The following is a 21340-nucleotide window of genomic DNA, read 5'->3' on the forward strand; positions in this document are numbered from 1 at the left end:
TGATATTTTTTTTTTTATTGGGGAGTTTGGGCTATTTTTAAGAGCTAAGACCTGAGACACTGCAACCTGGATAGATCTATTGTGCTCGGCCTTATCTTAACCTATCTTATATTAATATACTAATATTATAAACGCGAAAGTTTGTAAGTGTGGAAGAATGGATGTGTTTTATATTTCCGCGAATTTAGTAATATATTTTACGTATTTAATAATCTGACTAATATTATAAAAGCAAAAGTTTGTGAGTATAGGATGGGTGGACGTTTGCTACTCTTTCACGCAAAAACTACTGATTAATAATAATTATATTTCAGGACAATTCACACAGCGCCATCTAGTCCCAAGCTAAGCAGAGCTTGTGTTATGGGTACTAGACAACTGATATAAATACATGGATACATTTTTTTTTGTAAATAAATACATATTATACATAGAATACACCCAGACCGATACAAACAATCATACTCATGAATACAAATGTTTGTACCGTGCGAGGAATCGAACCCACGACCACCGGATAGTAAAGCGGAGTGCTAAACCACTAGATCACCGAGGCTGTCAAATATAGAGAATAGATTTTAATGAAACTTTACAATAATAATCGGGGGCACAGCTTCACCGTGCGGGTAGCAGGTCCATAGTGTGGTAGTGAACAAAACTCTGAGCAGTTTCCGTGGCTTGTGACCCGGTGTAGGATTAAATCATCACCATCAACTATCACCATCCTCCAGCCAGAGGGATGACGACGCGGTGTGTGGGATTCTTACACACTAAAAAACCAAACCCAACGATGGCCATTGCCGAAGTCAAGAGGTCATGTTAGCATTCTACCGTAACTCCAGCGACCCTTGTAGATGATGTAAGGCAGGCCTCATCTCGTTGTTAGAGCGACCAATTTCCCTTACTCAATTGTGGAAGCATCCTCCGGGTAATGTGGGTACATCCTCCGGGGCCATATAGTTGATGCGAGGCCTTCCTTAGACCAATTTCTCTTACTCAATTGTGAAAGCATGTGGGTACATCCTCCGGGGCCATATAGTTGAGGCGAGGCCTTCCTTAAACCAATTTCCCTTACTCAATTGTGGAAGCATGTAGGTACACGCGTAAGCCTCCCGGGCCATTTAGTAGTGGTGCTGCCTCACATAATGCGAGCATCAAGGGCCCATTAGAGAATAGCGGTTGGGCGTTGAATGGCAACCCTAGCTGTCAACTTGTTTGCCATGACAAATCTTACAAACACATTCAAATTCACAAACACTTAAGTAAAAACTTAACGTTCGTCAACAACACAGCAGCCAAAACAACGGTGGCGTGATCGCATACCATATTGATCGCGACTTAAATAAGTCAGCCCCAAATCAGGGTATACTGCTACGAAAATCTTTAGAGAACGCGATATTTACAAATCGGCCGGTTAATATATTTACTGTTGCTTAAGGTGTAGCCGAGTCGAGCAGTTACGTAGTATGAAAACCAGTTCTTCAACACAAAGAGATCAGGTTATGGTCGCCTACGCATATTATAAATGGATTTCTAATTGAACATCGTTTACTAATTGAAATTTCAATTACCTTTTTATTCTCTGAATCGATGTTACAAATACATATAAAAATTTATCGAAACCGTATTAAAAATTTTATATGAGCATATAGTACCTAAAATGTGCCATGTTGTAGAATTGTTCATAGCCATAAGCTAGTAAATTGAATATAATGTTATTTTGGTTATAGTGGTCTTGGACAGTGCATTTTCAGAGGAGCTTCCTCCCGCATACACTAAGATTATGCAATGAACTACCTGCTGAGGTAGTTTGAGAGACTACAGCATGGGGTTTTTCAATATACCCTACATTAGGTTGCTTAAGGGTCGCCAATGCGCACATAACCCCACTTATGTTTCAGGTGTTCAGGGGATTGTTAGTAATGTGGACTGATGATCTTATTGCTAACAATGTACAATGTCAGGTTGACTTCCACGCTGTTCCCCCTGGAAACCATCGTTATTAATTCTTGGTGAATTTGTCACGATGGGCTAATCGACCTAACCTCATGCTCATAATGTCATCTTCCACTAATGTCCCACCAGCGTAAACTGTTAGCGCAGGCGGGTGCACCATTCCATTATCATCCATAAAAAAAACACGTACGTACATAAAAATAAGTACATAAATGATTTTTATTATAATATTGAGTTTCATTTATACTGTACAATGAGAATTTTCGTTTACAATTATATTATTGGCTATTTGTCGGCGAGACGTCACGCATCAGGAAAGACAATTACAATAATCTAGTCGTATTTACTACTCGTGGTTATGTCACCGTTGGCTCAAGGTAAAATGTGGGTGTGTCCATAGACAACTGACAGATTGTACGTGCGTACCTCAACATCACCACTGTATGAGTTTTATATGATAACTGTTGATCATATAAAACTCCTACAGCGGTGATTTAGATTTGCTTGCAGAGTTGCTCTATGTATATACCCCTCTGATTGTCTGTAAGAGATTGCTAATAGTGATAAGGCCGTCATTTGTAAAATATTTCTATTGTTCTTTGTTATTCTTATTGGTAACTACTTTATACTATAGCTTCGTATGCATCACACTAACCACTATATTTCGCCCAATTTACATTATATCGTTTTAACTTATAGCCAATATATTATTCCGATATATAAGGTATATTACTGTAAAGTTTCATTAAAACCTGTTCAGTATTTTTTGCGTGAAAGAGAAACAAACATCCATTCATACTCATATACTTTTACGTTTATAATATTAATAATAATTAGAGACGTCATCTATCCTTAAGAATATTATAAATGCTAAAGTAGCTCTTATATATCTTAACCGTCTGTCTGTCTTTCCCGCGTTCACGCTAAAACTACAGAATCGATTCAAACGAAATTTGGTACTGATAGTCTAGACCCTGAAAAGGGACATAAGCTACACTTTAATGCGAAAAAAGGGCTGTAAGAGGTTAAAAGGGAAAGATGACAGGTTGTATGAAAGCATAGTCATGTTTTAAGCTAGAACGATTAAACTTTTTTCTTTGGGTTTTTAGATTAGATTATTAAATGTTTAATGCTATCGAAGGTTACTGTTTCACGAGAATGAAATCGCGGACACAGCTAGTTGATGATAAATCAAACGGCAACAATAAATAAATTTATATAGCGCCATCTATTACTTTACTTAGTACCGATTAATCACACAATGGCAACGTTTTAAAAGGTTGGTACCTACTGATTGCGAAAACAAATAGCTTTTAAATATTTCTTAAATAAATAACATTTTGAAAATGGAACGTTGAACATAAAACTAATATTGTTTTGTTTCTTTTTATATAAGTATTCACATTCTTCTCGTATGGCCTCTTCTTCACATCTCGAAGGCATCATCAATAGAGACATCAAGTATACAAATCTATGTATTTCATTGTAACTACAACTGTAGTGGAATGAAGCATTCCAGCATATCTACTGAAAATATTATATGCCACGCAATAGCCTATTCCAGCCGTCAACTTGCTTGTTTTGTTTAAAGAGTAAGGATGAAGTCGTATTGGTCAGCTTTCGGACGTCACATCTGCGGGTTTGGAGTGTCTTTTGGAATCGCTCCTATTTTCATCTTATGAAAATGTAAAGGCAAGCTACGACCAACAGACATAAGGCCATAAATGTACACAAATACCCACGGATTTTGTTAAAAAATAACGTATGTTAACATCTAGACAGCCTCGCTTCACGAATCAGACTGACATGACATGTTTGTGTTTATTTTTAGCATTTAAACTGTGCTGCCTTATAATTTAACGTGCGAGAGAAAACCAGCCGTTGATTACTGACTTAACCGACATCGAAATAGCAGTGTTTTTATTACTCAAATTAATGTAGGACATTTAGACACTTATGCACGTCAGTTTTTTTTTCAAGTGAAACAGTTAACAATATTAACCTACATCAGTGCAGGACAGCAGTGCATATATCTATCATCGCGTATGACCTTTTTATTTTGTCTAAGTTATGGACACTACTTTAAAAAAAAAACATAGTAACGTTTCGATCTGTCAAAATATTGAAGACTCAAAAATACATACTACTGAGCCTGAGTTCCTACTAACATGCTGCCCGTTCATCAAGGAGGACCACTGACCGAAGGGGGTGGTGCATCGGTTCTACCGTGGCAGATTGCCGTCGTCAGTGCCGTGACCACAGAGATGATTCATTGTTATCATTACATATGTATGTTAGTCTATAAGCTATTAATAATTCGGGCCATTAGTAGCCTGAAATAACACGCCAACTTCCCGCTTTTCTCCAATACCGTAACGCTCAACCAACCATATTCTAGAAGCGATTTTATTTTGAATTCAGATTTTAAAAATACTATCTATTTATATTAATGGCAATTAATTAAAAAAAAACGCCAATAATATAAATTGAATAATATATTAGCAAAATCATACATGCATACACCACAAAAGTACCAATACTATGATGACAAAAAAACTACTCGTAAAGGCGATTGCAATGCCACGTCAACATTGCAGATACAGTGCGTGAATCATGATTAAAAAGAACTAAATTGTAAACAAAATTGCCGATATTGGTAGCGTACGTGACCAAGCGAAGGCTGCATGCGCGGAGGTTGTAGTAAACAGATGGTGGGTATTATATTATCCTAGTTTTTGCCTTATGGAAGGCCTTACTCAGGTACTAGTTCCCTTTACACTGTATTTGGTACTATCATTTAATATCTAACAATGGTTGACAAATGTTTAACATAACGTTACTGGTATATTGGCCTAAATACGGACTTACATTACTTTGCTCTGAAAGTGTAACAAACATTTACATATAATAGGAGAGAACTATAATGATGTTTGTTAACTAAAAAAACTGTTTTTTGTATTTAAAAATCTGCAATCGTTAAAAAGTTTTATCCGCATAAAATTATATAATATAGCCTATATTATGCTGCACAATGCAGGTGTTGGTATTAAGCACATGCAATATCTTATATTGTCGCTGAATTCTGTATTTTTTTTATGTTTTGGCACATACACATATCTACTATAGCATATTAAAAAAAAAATAGAATGCAGGCATTCGTGTTGTAACATCTTGTACATGGTTCTGCTCTCTTAATTTCACGGAACAAGTAAGAGATTGTCAAAACGTCATTAAGTGAATGCTATCGAGCGGCCCGTATGCTTATTAGGCACACTATAAAATCTAGTTAGCAATACCAGAGATAAGATTAAACAAATTAATTGTATATTGTCTTCTTAAGGGACCTTGTAATTCGAGATTGTAGTACTAGGAGAACAGAAACCAATCTGACCTTTACGCCAATTGCAATAAGTTCTTAAATGTGTCATCGATTGTCATACCATACCAGTTTTTTCCTATCACATGAGATCTGGATTAAGGTCGTAACATGCTGTTATTAGTTGTTCGTGACTGATCTCAACCTATTCATTGTAAAAATTACATTGTAATTGCCACCTAGAGACTCCGTATTTATGACTTACCTACGCTTATTAGTAAGTCAACTTGCATAGAAATACAAGTAGCTTTACCATTTTTGGGGTAATACGTAGTAATAATACAATAGTTTCTTTATTTTGGAAAAAAAAAGAACAGTGATGCTGACAGTCCTCGTGATAGTAAGTGGAAGTCCGATTTCTTAGGTTTACAAGCACGACTTTTATGACATCACCTTCAACTCATTCAATCATATCAAATCAAAATATCCTTATTCATATAGTCGTAGGTTTATTACAGACTCTACCGTCAAATCTACTGTTACATTATGTATTTGTTACATGTTCTCTTTCGAAGTTTAAGTACCTCCTGAACCTAAGATAGTTCATCTTCCACAAATTCAGGGTCACAGTGATCTTGTGCTCTGTTTGTGAGAGTGTTTACTACTGATTGTAGAAGTTTTTTTTTAATTATTACTTTTACATTCCTGTAAGTAGTGAGTCAATAATCTGAATAGAACTCACAACCTTTGTTCTAACAGTATATGAAACCACTAGGGCACGAGGCTCTTGTTTTCTATAGAAAAATAACTGCTTTAATGTTTCAATACATACATTTACATAAGACAGTTATTTGACTTAAAATCATTATGTACTTACATAAATAGAATAAGTATACATTGTAATATAGTCTTTATGAGTAAATGACAATCTCCAAGGTTCCAGGCATTGTGTGCTTGTGTTCAGACCTTGTTTTTGCCTTGGACCTAAGTTGTTAGATATATACATACACATACGATGGATAAATGTTAGGCACAGGTAACTGTTAAGAGTGTCCACGCAATAAAATTGCGATGTAGGTATTCTACAGTATTCTATCTCTGTTCAGAGACCTTGCGTTTCCCATAACCCAAACCCTAAGCGCGATAGCAATACTTTTAATCGAAGTTTTGCCGTAAATATTTACGATCCGCTCTACACGGCGTATTTAAAGTAAATATCTTTATATTATGTATATTACCACAACTACATTAGTACTTTCAGGTTATTTACTTAAAAATTGACATCGCTTACCCAACTCTGCGCTATTTTATTTTTTAGTCTAACGGCTTTATTCGCGGACTTATAGTTCTGTATGTATTTATTTGTTACACTTATCTTCAAGAACAGGCGTTTAAAGAAAAATACATATTATATGTACTATCAACAGATACATATCGTAATATATGTACATCTTGTACAATACTCAGACCAAAATAAAATTCAAGATTCAATGTTACTGATTAATTTTACATTAAAGTTAAATTCTAGGGTGACATTCATTTAGTATTCGCCTCAACTTATAATATAGGTAGATAGTATTCTTGCCTTTTTTCTGTGACAATGCATTATACTTTACAATATTATAAATAGGTAGGTAAGTAATTTATAAGTAGTTAAACTACGGTAAAGTTTGATAGTAATCTCAATGTTATTTCTTAACCGCGAATGTGAGATATAATTATGTGTCGTATATAGACCGTTAAGTAACTATCTAGAGACAATACAGTTAAGAACAACGATAAAAGCAAAATAACAAAACGGTGTTTGCAATAAATAAATGTCATCAATGCAATAAAGTCATTCACTTATACTACATATGCATGTATAAAATTTTTTTTTCTTTATTTTATATGTATATAAATTTATCTCTTGTACAGATAAATATTAAATTCACAGTTCGCTTCACAACATTTTCTGTTACTTCTAAAGGTTTGCTGGGAGAGTATGGCATACGGCAATAAGGTCTTTTTTTGTACAAGATTTGTTTGTCAATAAAGAACTAATAAATATACTATAACGTCTTCACTTTTATTATATCTAATGTTCCCTCTTGACTTTATTATTGCTCTGAGTACCTACTGATTTAACTTACTTTATAGTATCCGAGACTATAGGCTGTCTTCCGCCCGGCCTTGTAATTAACCCTCTACCTATCAGATAGTCTAAGGTTACTATTACATATATTGTATCAAACTGAAGTTAACAATAGCCTCCATTGTCTTATTTTTTATTATGTTCTAGATAAAACAGACAGTTATAGAAAGGCGATTAATGATCGTAATTAGGAGCAACTCTATTTATATTATAAGAACTTAGATGTGAATGAATAAAAAAGCAAGCGATTTTATCTTATTTCTTCCATAATATACACATTTCTTTGATTGCAGAAAAAATGACGCGAAAATGGTTGTAGTGCAAAAAGTAATCATAAACATATATAAGGGTAGTTAATTTCTAAAGAAATGTGTTCTATGTTTTCTAGCCGGCCAGTAACGTATCAGGAAATACTTACGTATTAGTAATTAGTTATACAATATTGACTCTTTTTTTCTTAATCTGGTATTTAAGTTTACGTTGAAATATTAATATATTTGAAAAATAATAGACACTTTTTGCTGTTTTAAAATTTTATTTCTTAAGTTTATATTAATCTTGCCAAACAACACAAACAGTTATTATTTTTTGTTGTTAGCATTAGTTGCCAGTGGCTTAATAGTTTGTCAGTTTTATTCTGGAAAACCACCAAAATATTGTAGAGGTATGTCAAAATAATATTTGTTTTTTAAAATTCCAAATTATTGTTAACAGATACCAGTAAAACTTACAGTAGCAGACAGTAATTATAAGCAAACAGAAGTTATTGTTATATACATAAATTTCCTAGCTAAGATAGGTACATATAACCATTTTCTTTATATACCGCTAGAAAAAACATACAATAATATTTTCGATGATGCTTAAATTTTACACAATATATTAGTGTAACCGGAACAGTTTAGTCGTTACTAAAGTACGATTATTAATTCCAGTCAGTAAAATGACAAGTGCAACTGTCACTGATACAAAAAAGGGTGACCCGCTACAATAGTGATGTTCGGCAATCAATAGACTTAGACATTTAGTCACGCTTTATTTTATTAGGTATCAAAACCTTTTTTTTATTTTTAATATTTAATACATATCGTATTAAATAATACGATTTTAGAAATATGGACCTTACCAACATATTAAAATTTCTCACTATAACATTATTACAAAAGCTGGGAAAAAATGTAAAAAGAGATTCAGAGAAATTAATACTAGAATTTTTATTTATATAAAGGCAAATTGATATTGAATAAAAAAATGTAATCTCGACTAACTTATAATTGTAAAAACTCGATTCTACCACATCACTATTTAATTGGGACTAAAAACCTGCAACACTGAAAATGTCATTTTTTTTAATAATCTTACTTTAGATGTAGTACCTACTTTTTTTAAATACGTAAACGAAACTTAATATATTGTACAAGTTTTACAAGTGTCCGAAAATTTTTTAGTATTGTAATTTTTTTTAAATACTCTAATATATTGTAACGCTATAACATTGCAAGATATCTCCAACTTCTTTACACAGTATAAAATGGAGTCGCCAGTCTGATCGCTTATATCTTTTAAATTACGCAACGGATTTGAATGCAGTTCAGCAATAGATAGAGTGATTCAAGAGGAAGGTTTAAATATATATTACTTGCCGAGAACCGAGAAATAAAAAAAAATATAACGGGTTGCTAGTTTTTTTTATAAAATAATCAAATTATATTGAATTGCACGTGGTATTTATAATACATACTCTCTTAATTCTTGTAACATGTTTGATATTACGATTTCGCGCACCCGCGCACTCCAGGTTAGGTAAGAGAGCTCATTGTTCTGTTTTTCATAACACTATTGTTGCGTTTTCCAATTTTTATCGATGTGCTGTTAATTAGGTGGATTTGCAACACTGAACGCCGATATGTGAGAATAATTATGTACATAGTTTATTCACTTGCCCATAAGAGTACATACAAGTTTTGTATACTACTTATTTGGGGCACAATGGATATTATACCTATTTATTATACGGCCTCGATGGTCTGGCGACTTAGCACACCGCCATATCGCCGATGGTCGCGGGTTCGATTCTTAGCACTAACACTTTTTGTATCGGTCTGGGCGTTTAGTACAATAAAATCTTTATATTTTAGATAGCTCTGTGCAAATAGTCCTGAGTTATTATTATTATTTATGAAAGTCCACCTTTGCTCACTCTGTATATGTTTAAGTTTAGAACTGTATTTAAAAGTGCAATAAAGAATATATATAAAGTCAACTGTGTAAATAACATATATTCATGACTATGTCCCATATGGGGCAGTCAGCGGCAGTGTCAACTGTCGCCGGCAAGTGAAGACCAACATGACTTCACTTGAATTCAACGGGTGACGAACCTATTCCTGTCTTTCGGATTACTAAAAAAATAGGTTTGTTATCGGTGTTTCCATTACCGGATAGTCAGTCAAAAAAAAAATATAAATGTACATGCAATTTTCGTGTCAGCCATATATGGACTGGCGTTCCTTTTGTACAATTGGCGTAAAAATTTTGGCGGCAAAAAGATTGCCGAACGGCTGTCAGTCACAGCAGTCTGTACTAACACTTTTAATAAATAAATAAATTAATATTAATTGCTCTGATGTGCTATCAAATTGTTTGCCATTCAAATAATAAAACAACAGTTCATAAGTTGTTTTTTTTAAATAAATAACTACTCCTCCTTGATACAAACACCCGATCACGTTTTCAATAAAACTCATTATCCAATTCAATTGATTGTTCGTGATTGTAGTATTCCACGATTGATGCACCCATTTATGAAATATACGTGGTGACATGTCATTCTGATCCAATCAACTCGAGCAGTGACGCCTCTATCAAATAAAATCTCATTGCATACCATAGAGTCCAATTTAGATGCTTAATACATTGTACACAACTACAGACTATAAAAATCAGCAGTAATAATTTTCCCGCGCATTTTTTATGTAATATTTTTTTTCTTTTTTGCGATTTGAAAAAGTAATGTCAAAATAATCTATTTTTATATATTTTTTTCTTTTTGGCTGGACCGAGGTTTTGCCTTGCCAATAACAAGTTGTGGATGCCTTTGGCAAAAACAAATTATAGGTAAGTCGTTTACAAATGAAATAATTATAGGTTACGAAATTTAGGATCATTATTATTAGGATTAGTGTTTATTAAAAGAAACAGTTAAGGAGTAGTATAGTTACCAAAGATTAATGATTTGTAATCTCTACAATACATAACAAACATTACACTATATTTCTAAACGCTTCACGCAAAAACAAAAACAAATTAGTTGTTGGAATTTGCAAAGAATGGCCATCACAAACATAATAATTGGGAAATGGTGCTAAAATATCAATAAATAAATAAATATCGGAATCAAGTTTATTATAATAATTTCGTAATGTTGTTCACGATTTAACTAACTTCCTAGTTACGAGATTGTGAAAGTATCGGTTCGAACATCACGCCACTGATTTTAAGGTTAATCTAAAAAATTGAATCTGCATTTATTAATAGGTATCTATTACATTCCGAGTTGCATCACTAGGTATATAACCAATTTTGTATGAATCTGTGATAACAATTTTTTTGTAGGGTACGAGTATTTGCGAGCAATTGTTGGTATAGATAAATTTTAACGGTTTTGTCCTCATGTGCAAGTATACCTCCTTTTAAACATTTTTTTTGCAGTTTCCACACGATAACAAAACATATATGGATGTAAGCAAACAATTGCTTGGAAGTAGATATGTTGTCCTAAAAACTATTTTTTTTAGCACAATATAAGTATTATATTGCTTATACAATTTTCTACAAAATGTTTAATTCTAGTGACTTATGTTTGCCAGAAAGGAAAGAACAATTAAACTAAAATATTTTGATCTGATCTTTTAATTAATAAAAGGATAATTATTATATATGTTTTATGCATTATTGCATGTGTACTACCAGTGTATTTACGTATACATATTTACAACCTATTACTCTATATGTAATGGCTTATAAGGGGTGTTATTTATAACACACTGTATGTATATCATACAGTATGTCCATTAGGGTTGTATTAAGTTACCATCGAGATTACTTGCTATGTAGTAAAAAGACTTTCGTTATACAAATATTTATATTTCTAAGTTTAGTTGTTTTACTTTTTTAATTGTTTTTTAGGTATGACCTATGTCGTTACAAAAAATATATTGCGAAGTATCTCTATGTCCTACTACAAGAGCTTACAATAGGTCTGATGTTTATATCTGTCTGGAAGTTTTCTATATATGTTATGTATGTATTTATATAAATATGTATATAGGTATTTGTATCAGTTGTCTAGTACCCATAACTCTGCTTAGCTTGGACTAGATGGCGCTGTGTGAGTCGACCTGAATTATTAAACAAAATATCGATGTTGGAGTTTTTAAAATGCAGGCGTCGTATAGATGTAAATATTCAGATTTGCCTTATATGCACCACAGATACGCGAAGTTCTCCGCCTTAGGCAGTTGTGAATCAATTGTTAAAGTGTTTCTTCCTGTGTAATATGTATTTATTCATCTGTATGTACGTCATCGTCTCCATCTAGTAATTGAGTAGAATATAAATAACTACGTAGTAAACTTAATTATTAAAATTCCTCAGGTGCTTGTATATATCTACATTTTTAATTTAATAAAGAGGTTAGGTCTGGCTCTATTATCGCGGAGCCGAAAATATAGTGTAATTTTTACGTTTTTTAATAGAAGCAATTTTGAAAACAATGTAGATAAATGAAGTGAAATTATTTAACAGGAGTTATTTGAAAATTATTCTCCTTAGGAATGAAAGATTATGAACTTATTTGTTTATAGCAATAACAAATAAGAAAATCGAAATAGACTTTTGAATAGTCATATATTGTTTTATTCTACCACTCATTCAGAACGCAGACTCATCGCAAGAAGAATGAGTTTACAACATTTAGTGAAAACTGTTAATTTGGACAACAGATTAATTTTATATATAAAATTCTCGTGTCACAATGTTAGTTACCATACTCCTCCTAAACGGCTTGATCGATTTTTATGAAATTTTATATGCATATTCAGTAGGTCTGAGAATCGGCTACTATCTACTTTTCATACCCCTAAGTGATAAGGGTTGTACCCCTAACATTATTTTTTTTATTTTTTGGGCAATTTTTTTTTTATTATTATATGTTATTAAAAAATACATACAACCCTAAATTTTCAACCTTCTAGCATCAACCTCTATTTTTTAATAGCGATTTTAATTTATAATGCCAAACCACGTTTGCCGGGACAGCAAATTTTTTTATATAAGACCAATAAATTTTTTTATATCAATAGGCGAATTTTTTACCGTTTAGATGGACAATTGGCTTATTCATTCCACTCGAATAAAAAAACTATTTACTAATAGCACATTATATTTCAATTACAGGAGTCGATGGCGGACTGGGACCGGGGTTTCACTGAATTGGACGCCCCGACGCAGGTAGCTGGAGCCCCAGGGCGCAAGTGGAGCGCCAGAAATGTGCAGGCTCAAAATACAGCCACCGACCAGTCTCCGCCTGTCACCAACAATACTGATGCTTGCAAACTACTCATTGTAGGTATTCACTGTATAATCTATGTATTTTCACGACACATCTTTTAGGGGGTGGACAAAAGACCAAGTGCCAACAGATTATGTCGTTATACACAACTTCTTCTAAAGTTGTTTTCCTCATTCGTGAGGGTGATAACAGCCCTGCCGAATTATTTTCTCTCTGATTACACCCCTCCATCTAGTATAGAATAAATTTAGTATTTTATAATATAAAGTTACTAGCTGCGCCCGCGACTTCGTCCGCGTAAAATGACAATACTTCCATAGAACCATTCATATTCCCTTTCAACCCCTTGAAACCCTTTTTTCACATTAAAAAGTAGCCTATGTCCTTTGTCTGGGTCTAGACTATCTCTGTACCAAATTTCATTTAAATCGGTTCAGTGGTTTAGGCGTGAAAGCGAGACAGACAGACAGACAGACAGAGTTACTTTCGCATTTATAATATAATGTAAGGATTAGTATTTACTAGTTTTAGTAAACCCCAAAAAAAAAGAAACTGTCTTGGTCTTTTACATGAAGGGCATTTTGGAAAGTCGAGTTTAGCAATGAGTAAATTTGGTCAGACTGTCTTATGGGTCTACGCCCTCTAGGACGTTTCCCACCCACTCTGCCAGTCACCATCAACAGCTCTAGATGTGACCAAAAAACTCTAGTATTCTACGCAGATATATGGCGGAGAGTCTAACTTAGATGTTGAGTTCCCGTAGAATATGTAAATATACAACTACCAAGATTAATTATATATCTACGATGTATATATGCAAGCGACAGTTACCATTTACTATCAGGTCTGTCAGCTTATTTGTTATTCTAATTACATAAAAACACTAAATTTGCTTCGTATAATTAAATTTGAAATCTTTTTACTTCTCCATAATATAAATACTATATTCTCGAAAATAAGAACAGATGCAGACAATCTATTTTGTGATTAATATCCTACTGCATATGATTGACTCATTGTATCTCTAGTTTCATAATAAACCGGGTTAATTGGTGTCAATCGTTAAATTAATTTTAGTACTTCTGCTTCATTTGGAGTGTTCTTATTGTTTCACAATCTACATATTCTATTTGTCTTCAAATATTGTAACTGAATTACATAATATACAAACTCAAAATCATTTGATGGCCTTGATAATCGAGTGGTTTAGCACGCCGCTTTATTCCCGATGGTCGCGGGTTCAATTCCTCGTACGGCACAAGAATTTGTACTCATGAGTATGATTGTTTGTATCGGTCTTGTTGTTTTCTATGTAATATTATGTATGTATTTACAAAAAAATGGAAATACATATGTACTTATATCAGTTGTCTAGTTCTCATAATACAAGCTCTGCTTATCTTGGGACTAGATGACGCTGTAGTAATTGTCCTGAGATATTATTATTAATTTGTCTTCATTACTAACAATTTTCTCTCCTTCGACCGTCCTAAAAGATTACCTTTAAATTAAATCTATCTTTAATAACTTACTAGGTACTAGTGTATTCATATAATAACATTTTCAATAATGTACTATAAACGTTTTTGCAGTATATCGGCGAAGCGAAAAATCCAATATGGCGCTTACCGCTTTGTGGCGGGAACGCGGCCGCCATTGCAGCTAGAGCAGGCGCCAAGCTATTGCCGCCGAAGATCAGGATTGTATGGAACCCGCCTACTTCTCCTTACCAGCACACGGAAAAATTACGACTGGTGGTTACAGCAGTTAATAGTGGTAAGTAATCACTTATATTATGAATGTACTCGTAAATGAGTTTGTTTTTGTTACCGCATGTGTTAATAGAGCTGATTGTCAGAATTGGCACTTTATTGTTTATTTGTTAGAATATGGTAGGCACAATAAGTTGGTAACTTTTTTTTATATTTCTTCAATCACTACATCAATGAATACACGTATTAATAGTATTATAATAAATAAAATATGTTTACTGCCATACAAATACCAAAATGTATGTAATGTAATGTATTTGCCTGCCTGTTTGTTACATTTTCACGTATAGCTGAAGGGATCTTAATGTTTAACATGGAGATAAATTATATCTCGAGGAAGGATATAGGCTATATTTTACGACAAAAACAGACATATTCGCGCTTTCAATGTTGGTGCTTAAATTATTATTAGGTACAGTCGTATCAAATATTACGAACTAAATTAAAAACTTACTTGAGCAAATTAAACTGTGTTTATTTAAATTTCCAGCAGTAACGCTAGTACATACATTATTGTTACTGTAGTATCATATATTATGAACTAAATTAAAAACTTACTTGAGCAAATTAAACTGTGTTTATTTAAATTTCCAGCAGTAACGCTAGTACATACATTATTGTTACTGTAGTATCATATATTATGATCTAAATTAAAAACTTACTTGAGCAAATTAAACTGTGTTTATTTAAATTTCCAGCAGTAACGCTAGTACATACATTATTGTTACTGTAGTATCATATATTACGAACTAAATTAAAAACTTATTGAGCAAATTAAACCGTGTTTATTTAAATTTCCAGCAGTAACGCTAGTACATACATTATTGTTACTGTAGTATCATATATTATGAACTAAATTAAAATCTTACATGAGCAAATTAAACCGTGTTTATTTAAATTTCCAGCAATAACGCTAGTACATACATTATTGTTACTGTAGTGTCATATATTATGAACTAAATTAAAAACTTACTTAAGCAAATTAAACTGTGTTTATTTAAATTTCCAGCAGTAACGCTAGTACATACATTATTGTTACTGTAGTATCATATATTATGAACTAAATTAAAAACTTACTTAAGCAAATTAAACTGTTTTTATTTAAATTTCCAGCAGTAACGCTAGTACATACATTATTGTTACTGTAGTATCATATATTATGAACTAAATTAAAAACTTACTTGAGCAAATTAAACTGTGTTTATTTAAATTTACAGCAGTAACGCTAGTACATACATTATTGTTACTGTAGTATCATATATTATGAACTAAATTAAAAACTTACTTAAGCAAATTAAACTGTGTTTATTTAAATTTCCAGCAGTAACGCTAGTACATACATTATTGTTACTGTAGTATCATATATTATGAACTAAATTAAAAACTTACTTGAGCAAATTAAACTGTGTTTATTTAAATTTACAGCAGTAACGCTAGTACATACATTATTGTTACTGTAGTATCATATATTATGAACTAAATTAAAAACTTACATGAGCAAATTAAACTGTGTTTATTTAAATTTCCAGCAGTAACGCTAGTACATACATTATTGTTACTGTAGTATCATATATTATGAACTAAATTAAAAACTTACATGAGCAAAGTAAACTGTGTTTATTTAAATTTCCAGCAGTAACGCTAGTACATACATTATTGTTACTGTAGTATCATATATTATGAACTAAATTAAAAACTTACTTAAGCAAATTAAACTGTTTTTATTTAAATTTCCAGCAGTAACGCTAGTACATACATTATTGTTACTGTAGTATCATATATTATGAACTAAATTAAAAACTTACATGAGCAAAGTAAACTGTGTTTATTTAAATTTCCAGCAGTAACGCTAGTACATATATTATTGTTACTGTAGTATCATATATTATGAACTAAATTAAAAACTCACTTGAGCAAATTAAACTGTGTTTATTTAAATTTCTAGCAGTAACGCTAGTACATACTTTATTGTTACTGTAGTATCATATATTATGATCTAAATTAAAAACTTACTTGAGCAAATTAAACTGTGTTTATTTAAATTTCCAGCAGTAACGCTAGTACATACATTATTGTTACTGTAGTATCATATATTACGAACTAAATTAAAAACTTATTGAGCAAATTAAACCGTGTTTATTTAAATTTCCAGCAGTAACGCTAGTACATACATTATTGTTACTGTAGTATCATATATTATGAACTAAATTAAAATCTTACATGAGCAAATTAAACCGTGTTTATTTAAATTTCCAGCAATAACGCTAGTACATACATTATTGTTACTGTAGTGTCATATATTATGAACTAAATTAAAAACTTACTTAAGCAAATTAAACTGTGTTTATTTAAATTTCCAGCAGTAACGCTAGTACATACATTATTGTTACTGTAGTATCATATATTATGAACTAAATTAAAAACTTACTTAAGCAAATTAAACTGTTTTTATTTAAATTTCCAGCAGTAACGCTAGTACATACATTATTGTTACTGTAGTATCATATATTATGAACTAAATTAAAAACTTACTTGAGCAAATTAAACTGTGTTTATTTAAATTTACAGCAGTAACGCTAGTACATACATTATTGTTACTGTAGTATCATATATTATGAACTAAATTAAAAACTTACTTAAGCAAATTAAACTGTGTTTATTTAAATTTCCAGCAGTAACGCTAGTACATACATTATTGTTACTGTAGTATCATATATTATGAACTAAATTAAAAACTTACTTAAGCAAATTAAACTGTGTTTATTTAAATTTACAGCAGTAACGCTAGTACATACATTATTGTTACTGTAGTATCATATATTATGAACTAAATTAAAAACTTACATGAGCAAATTAAACTGTGTTTATTTAAATTTCCAGCAGTAACGCTAGTACATACATTATTGTTACTGTAGTATCATATATTATGAACTAAATTAAAAACTTACATGAGCAAAGTAAACTGTGTTTATTTAAATTTCCAGCAGTAACGCTAGTACATACATTATTGTTACTGTAGTATCATATATTATGAACTAAATTAAAAACTTACTTAAGCAAATTAAACTGTTTTTATTTAAATTTCCAGCAGTAACGCTAGTACATACATTATTGTTACTGTAGTATCATATATTATGAACTAAATTAAAAACTTACATGAGCAAAGTAAACTGTGTTTATTTAAATTTCCAGCAGTAACGCTAGTACATATATTATTGTTACTGTAGTATCATATATTATGAACTAAATTAAAAACTCACTTGAGCAAATTAAACTGTGTTTATTTAAATTTCTAGCAGTAACGCTAGTACATACTTTATTGTTACTGTAGTATCATATATTATGAACTAAATTAAAAACTTACTTGAGCCAATTAAACCGTGTTTATTTTAAATTCTAGGGGCAATGTGCAATAACGAATCTCAGTTTGTATGCGGTGTGACCGGTCTTTGCATATCTTCGTATCTGGTCTGCGACGGTGTAAAGCATTGCCCTGGTGGGGAAGACGAGGACTCGAGCGCCTGCGCCCACCGCCGGGATCCCCCACTCCTCGAGTTGCTGCGAAGGTTCGCAGCCAGGAACCAGGAGCTGTTAGGCCTGGACCAACCAGATGGGCAGACGAAACCGTCAGTTATTAGTGAGTATATAGTCATTTTATTTATGGGCATTATTCTTTTGATAGCCTCAGTACACGGCCTTATACGATCGCGGTGGTCTAGCAGCTTAGCAAGCTGTGCTTTAATTCTGATGGTGGAGGGGTTCGTTCCTCGCAGGATATTCGATTTCTATTCATGATTGTATTAGTCTGGGTATATGTATGTATATTATGTGTATTGTACTATATGTATATTATGTGTATTGTATTATATTTGTATTAGATAATACCTACCCCTAACACAAGCTCTGATTAGCTTAGGATCCAGATTTATAGTTAATTTTAAACTTTCGTGTTTACTATACATTATTTAAATTATTAACCGGGTCTTAACACATCACTTGACATCGCTGTTACTCCAGTCAGCTCATGACCACGGCTAGTGCAACCTAGTCGAAACGTCGAGAGAGGTAAATACCTTTATTTGCCATAAAATTATTCGTATTAAGACCCGGTTAATAATTTAAATCCAGATTTATGCCAAATTTGCCGCTGCGCTGGTTTTCAATGACACCAGTATTAAAGAGATTGTTAAAGCAAAATAAGATCAACTTACTAAGATCTGTCTCTCTCTTTCTAGATTTAGGATTGGAGTATTTATCCAAATGCATACCTATGTGTATCTAAATAAGTTATATTTTTCAGTGAAAATCTCTGAAGGCGAGCAGAAGTCGAATGCGTTTATGGAGTTTGCGGCAGCGTTGAAACCATACGGCCCGTGGAGCTACCTCGTGGTTGGGATGCTGGTCTGCGCCACTATACTCATGTTCTGCTTGGCATGGGGTACGTAAATATATTTAAATTGTGAAATCTCCCTTATAAATGGCCGGTAACGCCCTTGCAATTCTCCTAGTGTTGTGGGTGCTCATGGGTGGCGGTAATCACTTACAATCAGGTGAGCCGGAAGCTAGTTTGTCGCCTATGCTATAAAAAAAAGATATTACCTTACCTTTACCTTTTAATATATAAAACTAAAACTTTTTTATAAGTAATATAGAAGTACATTTATTTATGTGTCTGGAATAAACAGGAACAAGCTGACGGCTCACCCGATTTAAAACGGTAACTATCGCCTATATATATGACCAGTACTTCAGATATCACGTTATCATGCGACACCCGTGATACCACTCATGTGTTACCAATCTACAGGATTAACATGTTGTGTCTCTTATCCAGACGTGTCACTGCATAATCGCACCGAAACACAACTTACAAAGCAAACTGCTAGGCAAAGTGTAAACTGCAATAGATGGGAATGGGACTGAGACAATTTTTTACAGAACCAAATCGATTTTATTCGAAGATTTATCTTATGTATAACAATGGCAGGTGTAAATTCTAATTGAAATACTTTAATACAAACTTTAAAGGGTCTGCTCAAGAGGGAACATCAAAATTGGTGTATCCTTCCATTTAACAATAATAATAATATGCCCATGCGTCTGTTATAGACGATTTATAGCGTGATGGTCCGTGAACAGCTTAATAATGCTTTGAAATACCATCCTGATCATCTGGATGAATGGCGGTCTTCCACAGTACGGCTTTCTAGAAACTTTTTGCCTCGCACAACCACAGTATGGAATCGCCTTGCAGCAATGGTATTTCCGAACCGATACGATATTGAAACCTTCAAGAAAAGAGCTTATTCCTTTTTGAAAGGCCGACAATGTACTTGCAATTCCCCTGCTATTGCGGGTGCTCATGGGCGGCGGTAATCACTTACCATCAGGTGAGCCGCATGCTCGTTTGTCCCCTGTGTTATAAAAAAAAACATTGTTATTACTATTATTCTATTTTGCAACCGACTAACAAAAAATTCAATTTCTGTTACAGAATGCTGTTGCAAACGCTCCAAGCCGTCAGACACTCCTATCAACATACCACCACAGTGCATCGACCTCTCGCCGACGGTGACAGTCACCGCTGCGTCCCAGCAGCTGTTCCCTCACTCCCTTCCCGCCTCCCCCCCAGCGTACGAAGCGCCCCCTTCATACTCCTCCTTATTCCCCCGAGCTTTCAAGTCTTCCCCCACACCGGTACCACACTGCTCCCACCAGGAGCCGCCCGATTGAATGAATGATCGAACGAATGATATTTAGTTAGGTAGTTACATTAAATAATTTCAAGTGGTGTAATGGTAAGAATAGGACTGAGGAACAAGACAAGTGACCGAGGCATCATAGTCACGCAGGCGAAAGAACAAGATGCCGAATGTTGCTGTCCCGTTCTATCTTCTCTGTACAGCAGCGATTTACACGTTATCGATAGATTCACTTACTATAGTTGCAACTTGTCTAAATACACTTAATATCTTCGAAGTTATCATATCTATGTATGTGTCTCTTATAATTATATGAAATTTGTAGTCCTGTTCTCATTGCGTTAGTACAGTTTTTCTACAATGAAATAACAAATGCATTGAAGTAGGTATACATTTATTTTCATTTATCAGTATCTATTTGCAGGTTCGATCTCATGAAATAAATGATTATGTTTTATCGTATCGATAGTATCGATAATATAAATTCACTTTTATCACTTACCAGTACATCACTTGTGCAATATTAAGTTTAATAAGAGAATGGTATTCATATTAGTCTATTATATTAATTCCTGGTTGAGAATACATAGTCGATTTCAATAATTGAGATTCAGAGTTCATTGCATGTTGAATGTTCATTCGAGTGACTAAAATAGCCTTTAGAAATAAGAACTGACCATATTATAACGGATGGAAAAGAGTAAATCGAGTTTAATTTAAAATAATTCTGTAGTATTAACTTTCATATGTACAAACATAATGTAACTTATATCTATTGATTCACTATTTATATATGTACATTTTGCATTTATTAATCACATTACTCAAAATATATACGTATAGGTTCCCTGATTAATAAAAATGAGAAACATTTTATAAACTTATCTC

At 32.9% G+C, this 21340-nt stretch overlaps 1 protein-coding gene across 1 annotated transcript in view; it reads left to right on the top strand.

The window, feature by feature from the left end:
* LOC131853473 (uncharacterized) overlaps nt 1-20738 on the top strand; it is an 85442-nt gene extending 64704 nt beyond the window's left edge. Inside the window, exons 3-7 of the mRNA XM_059204368.1 lie at nt 12864-13031; nt 14571-14754; nt 18151-18387; nt 19051-19188; nt 20245-20738. Coding sequence (XP_059060351.1) covers nt 12864-13031; nt 14571-14754; nt 18151-18387; nt 19051-19188; nt 20245-20483 — 966 coding nt within the window. The 3' untranslated portion in view covers nt 20484-20738. The remainder of the gene's footprint in view (nt 1-12863; nt 13032-14570; nt 14755-18150; nt 18388-19050; nt 19189-20244) is intronic.
* Nucleotides 20739-21340: the final 602 nt, after the last annotated feature.

Source organism: Achroia grisella, unplaced genomic scaffold (genome assembly GCF_030625045.1).
Source record: "Achroia grisella isolate CSIRO2021 unplaced genomic scaffold, CSIRO_AGI_Agris_v1 utg902, whole genome shotgun sequence".
Classification (NCBI taxonomy): domain Eukaryota; kingdom Metazoa; phylum Arthropoda; class Insecta; order Lepidoptera; family Pyralidae; genus Achroia; species Achroia grisella.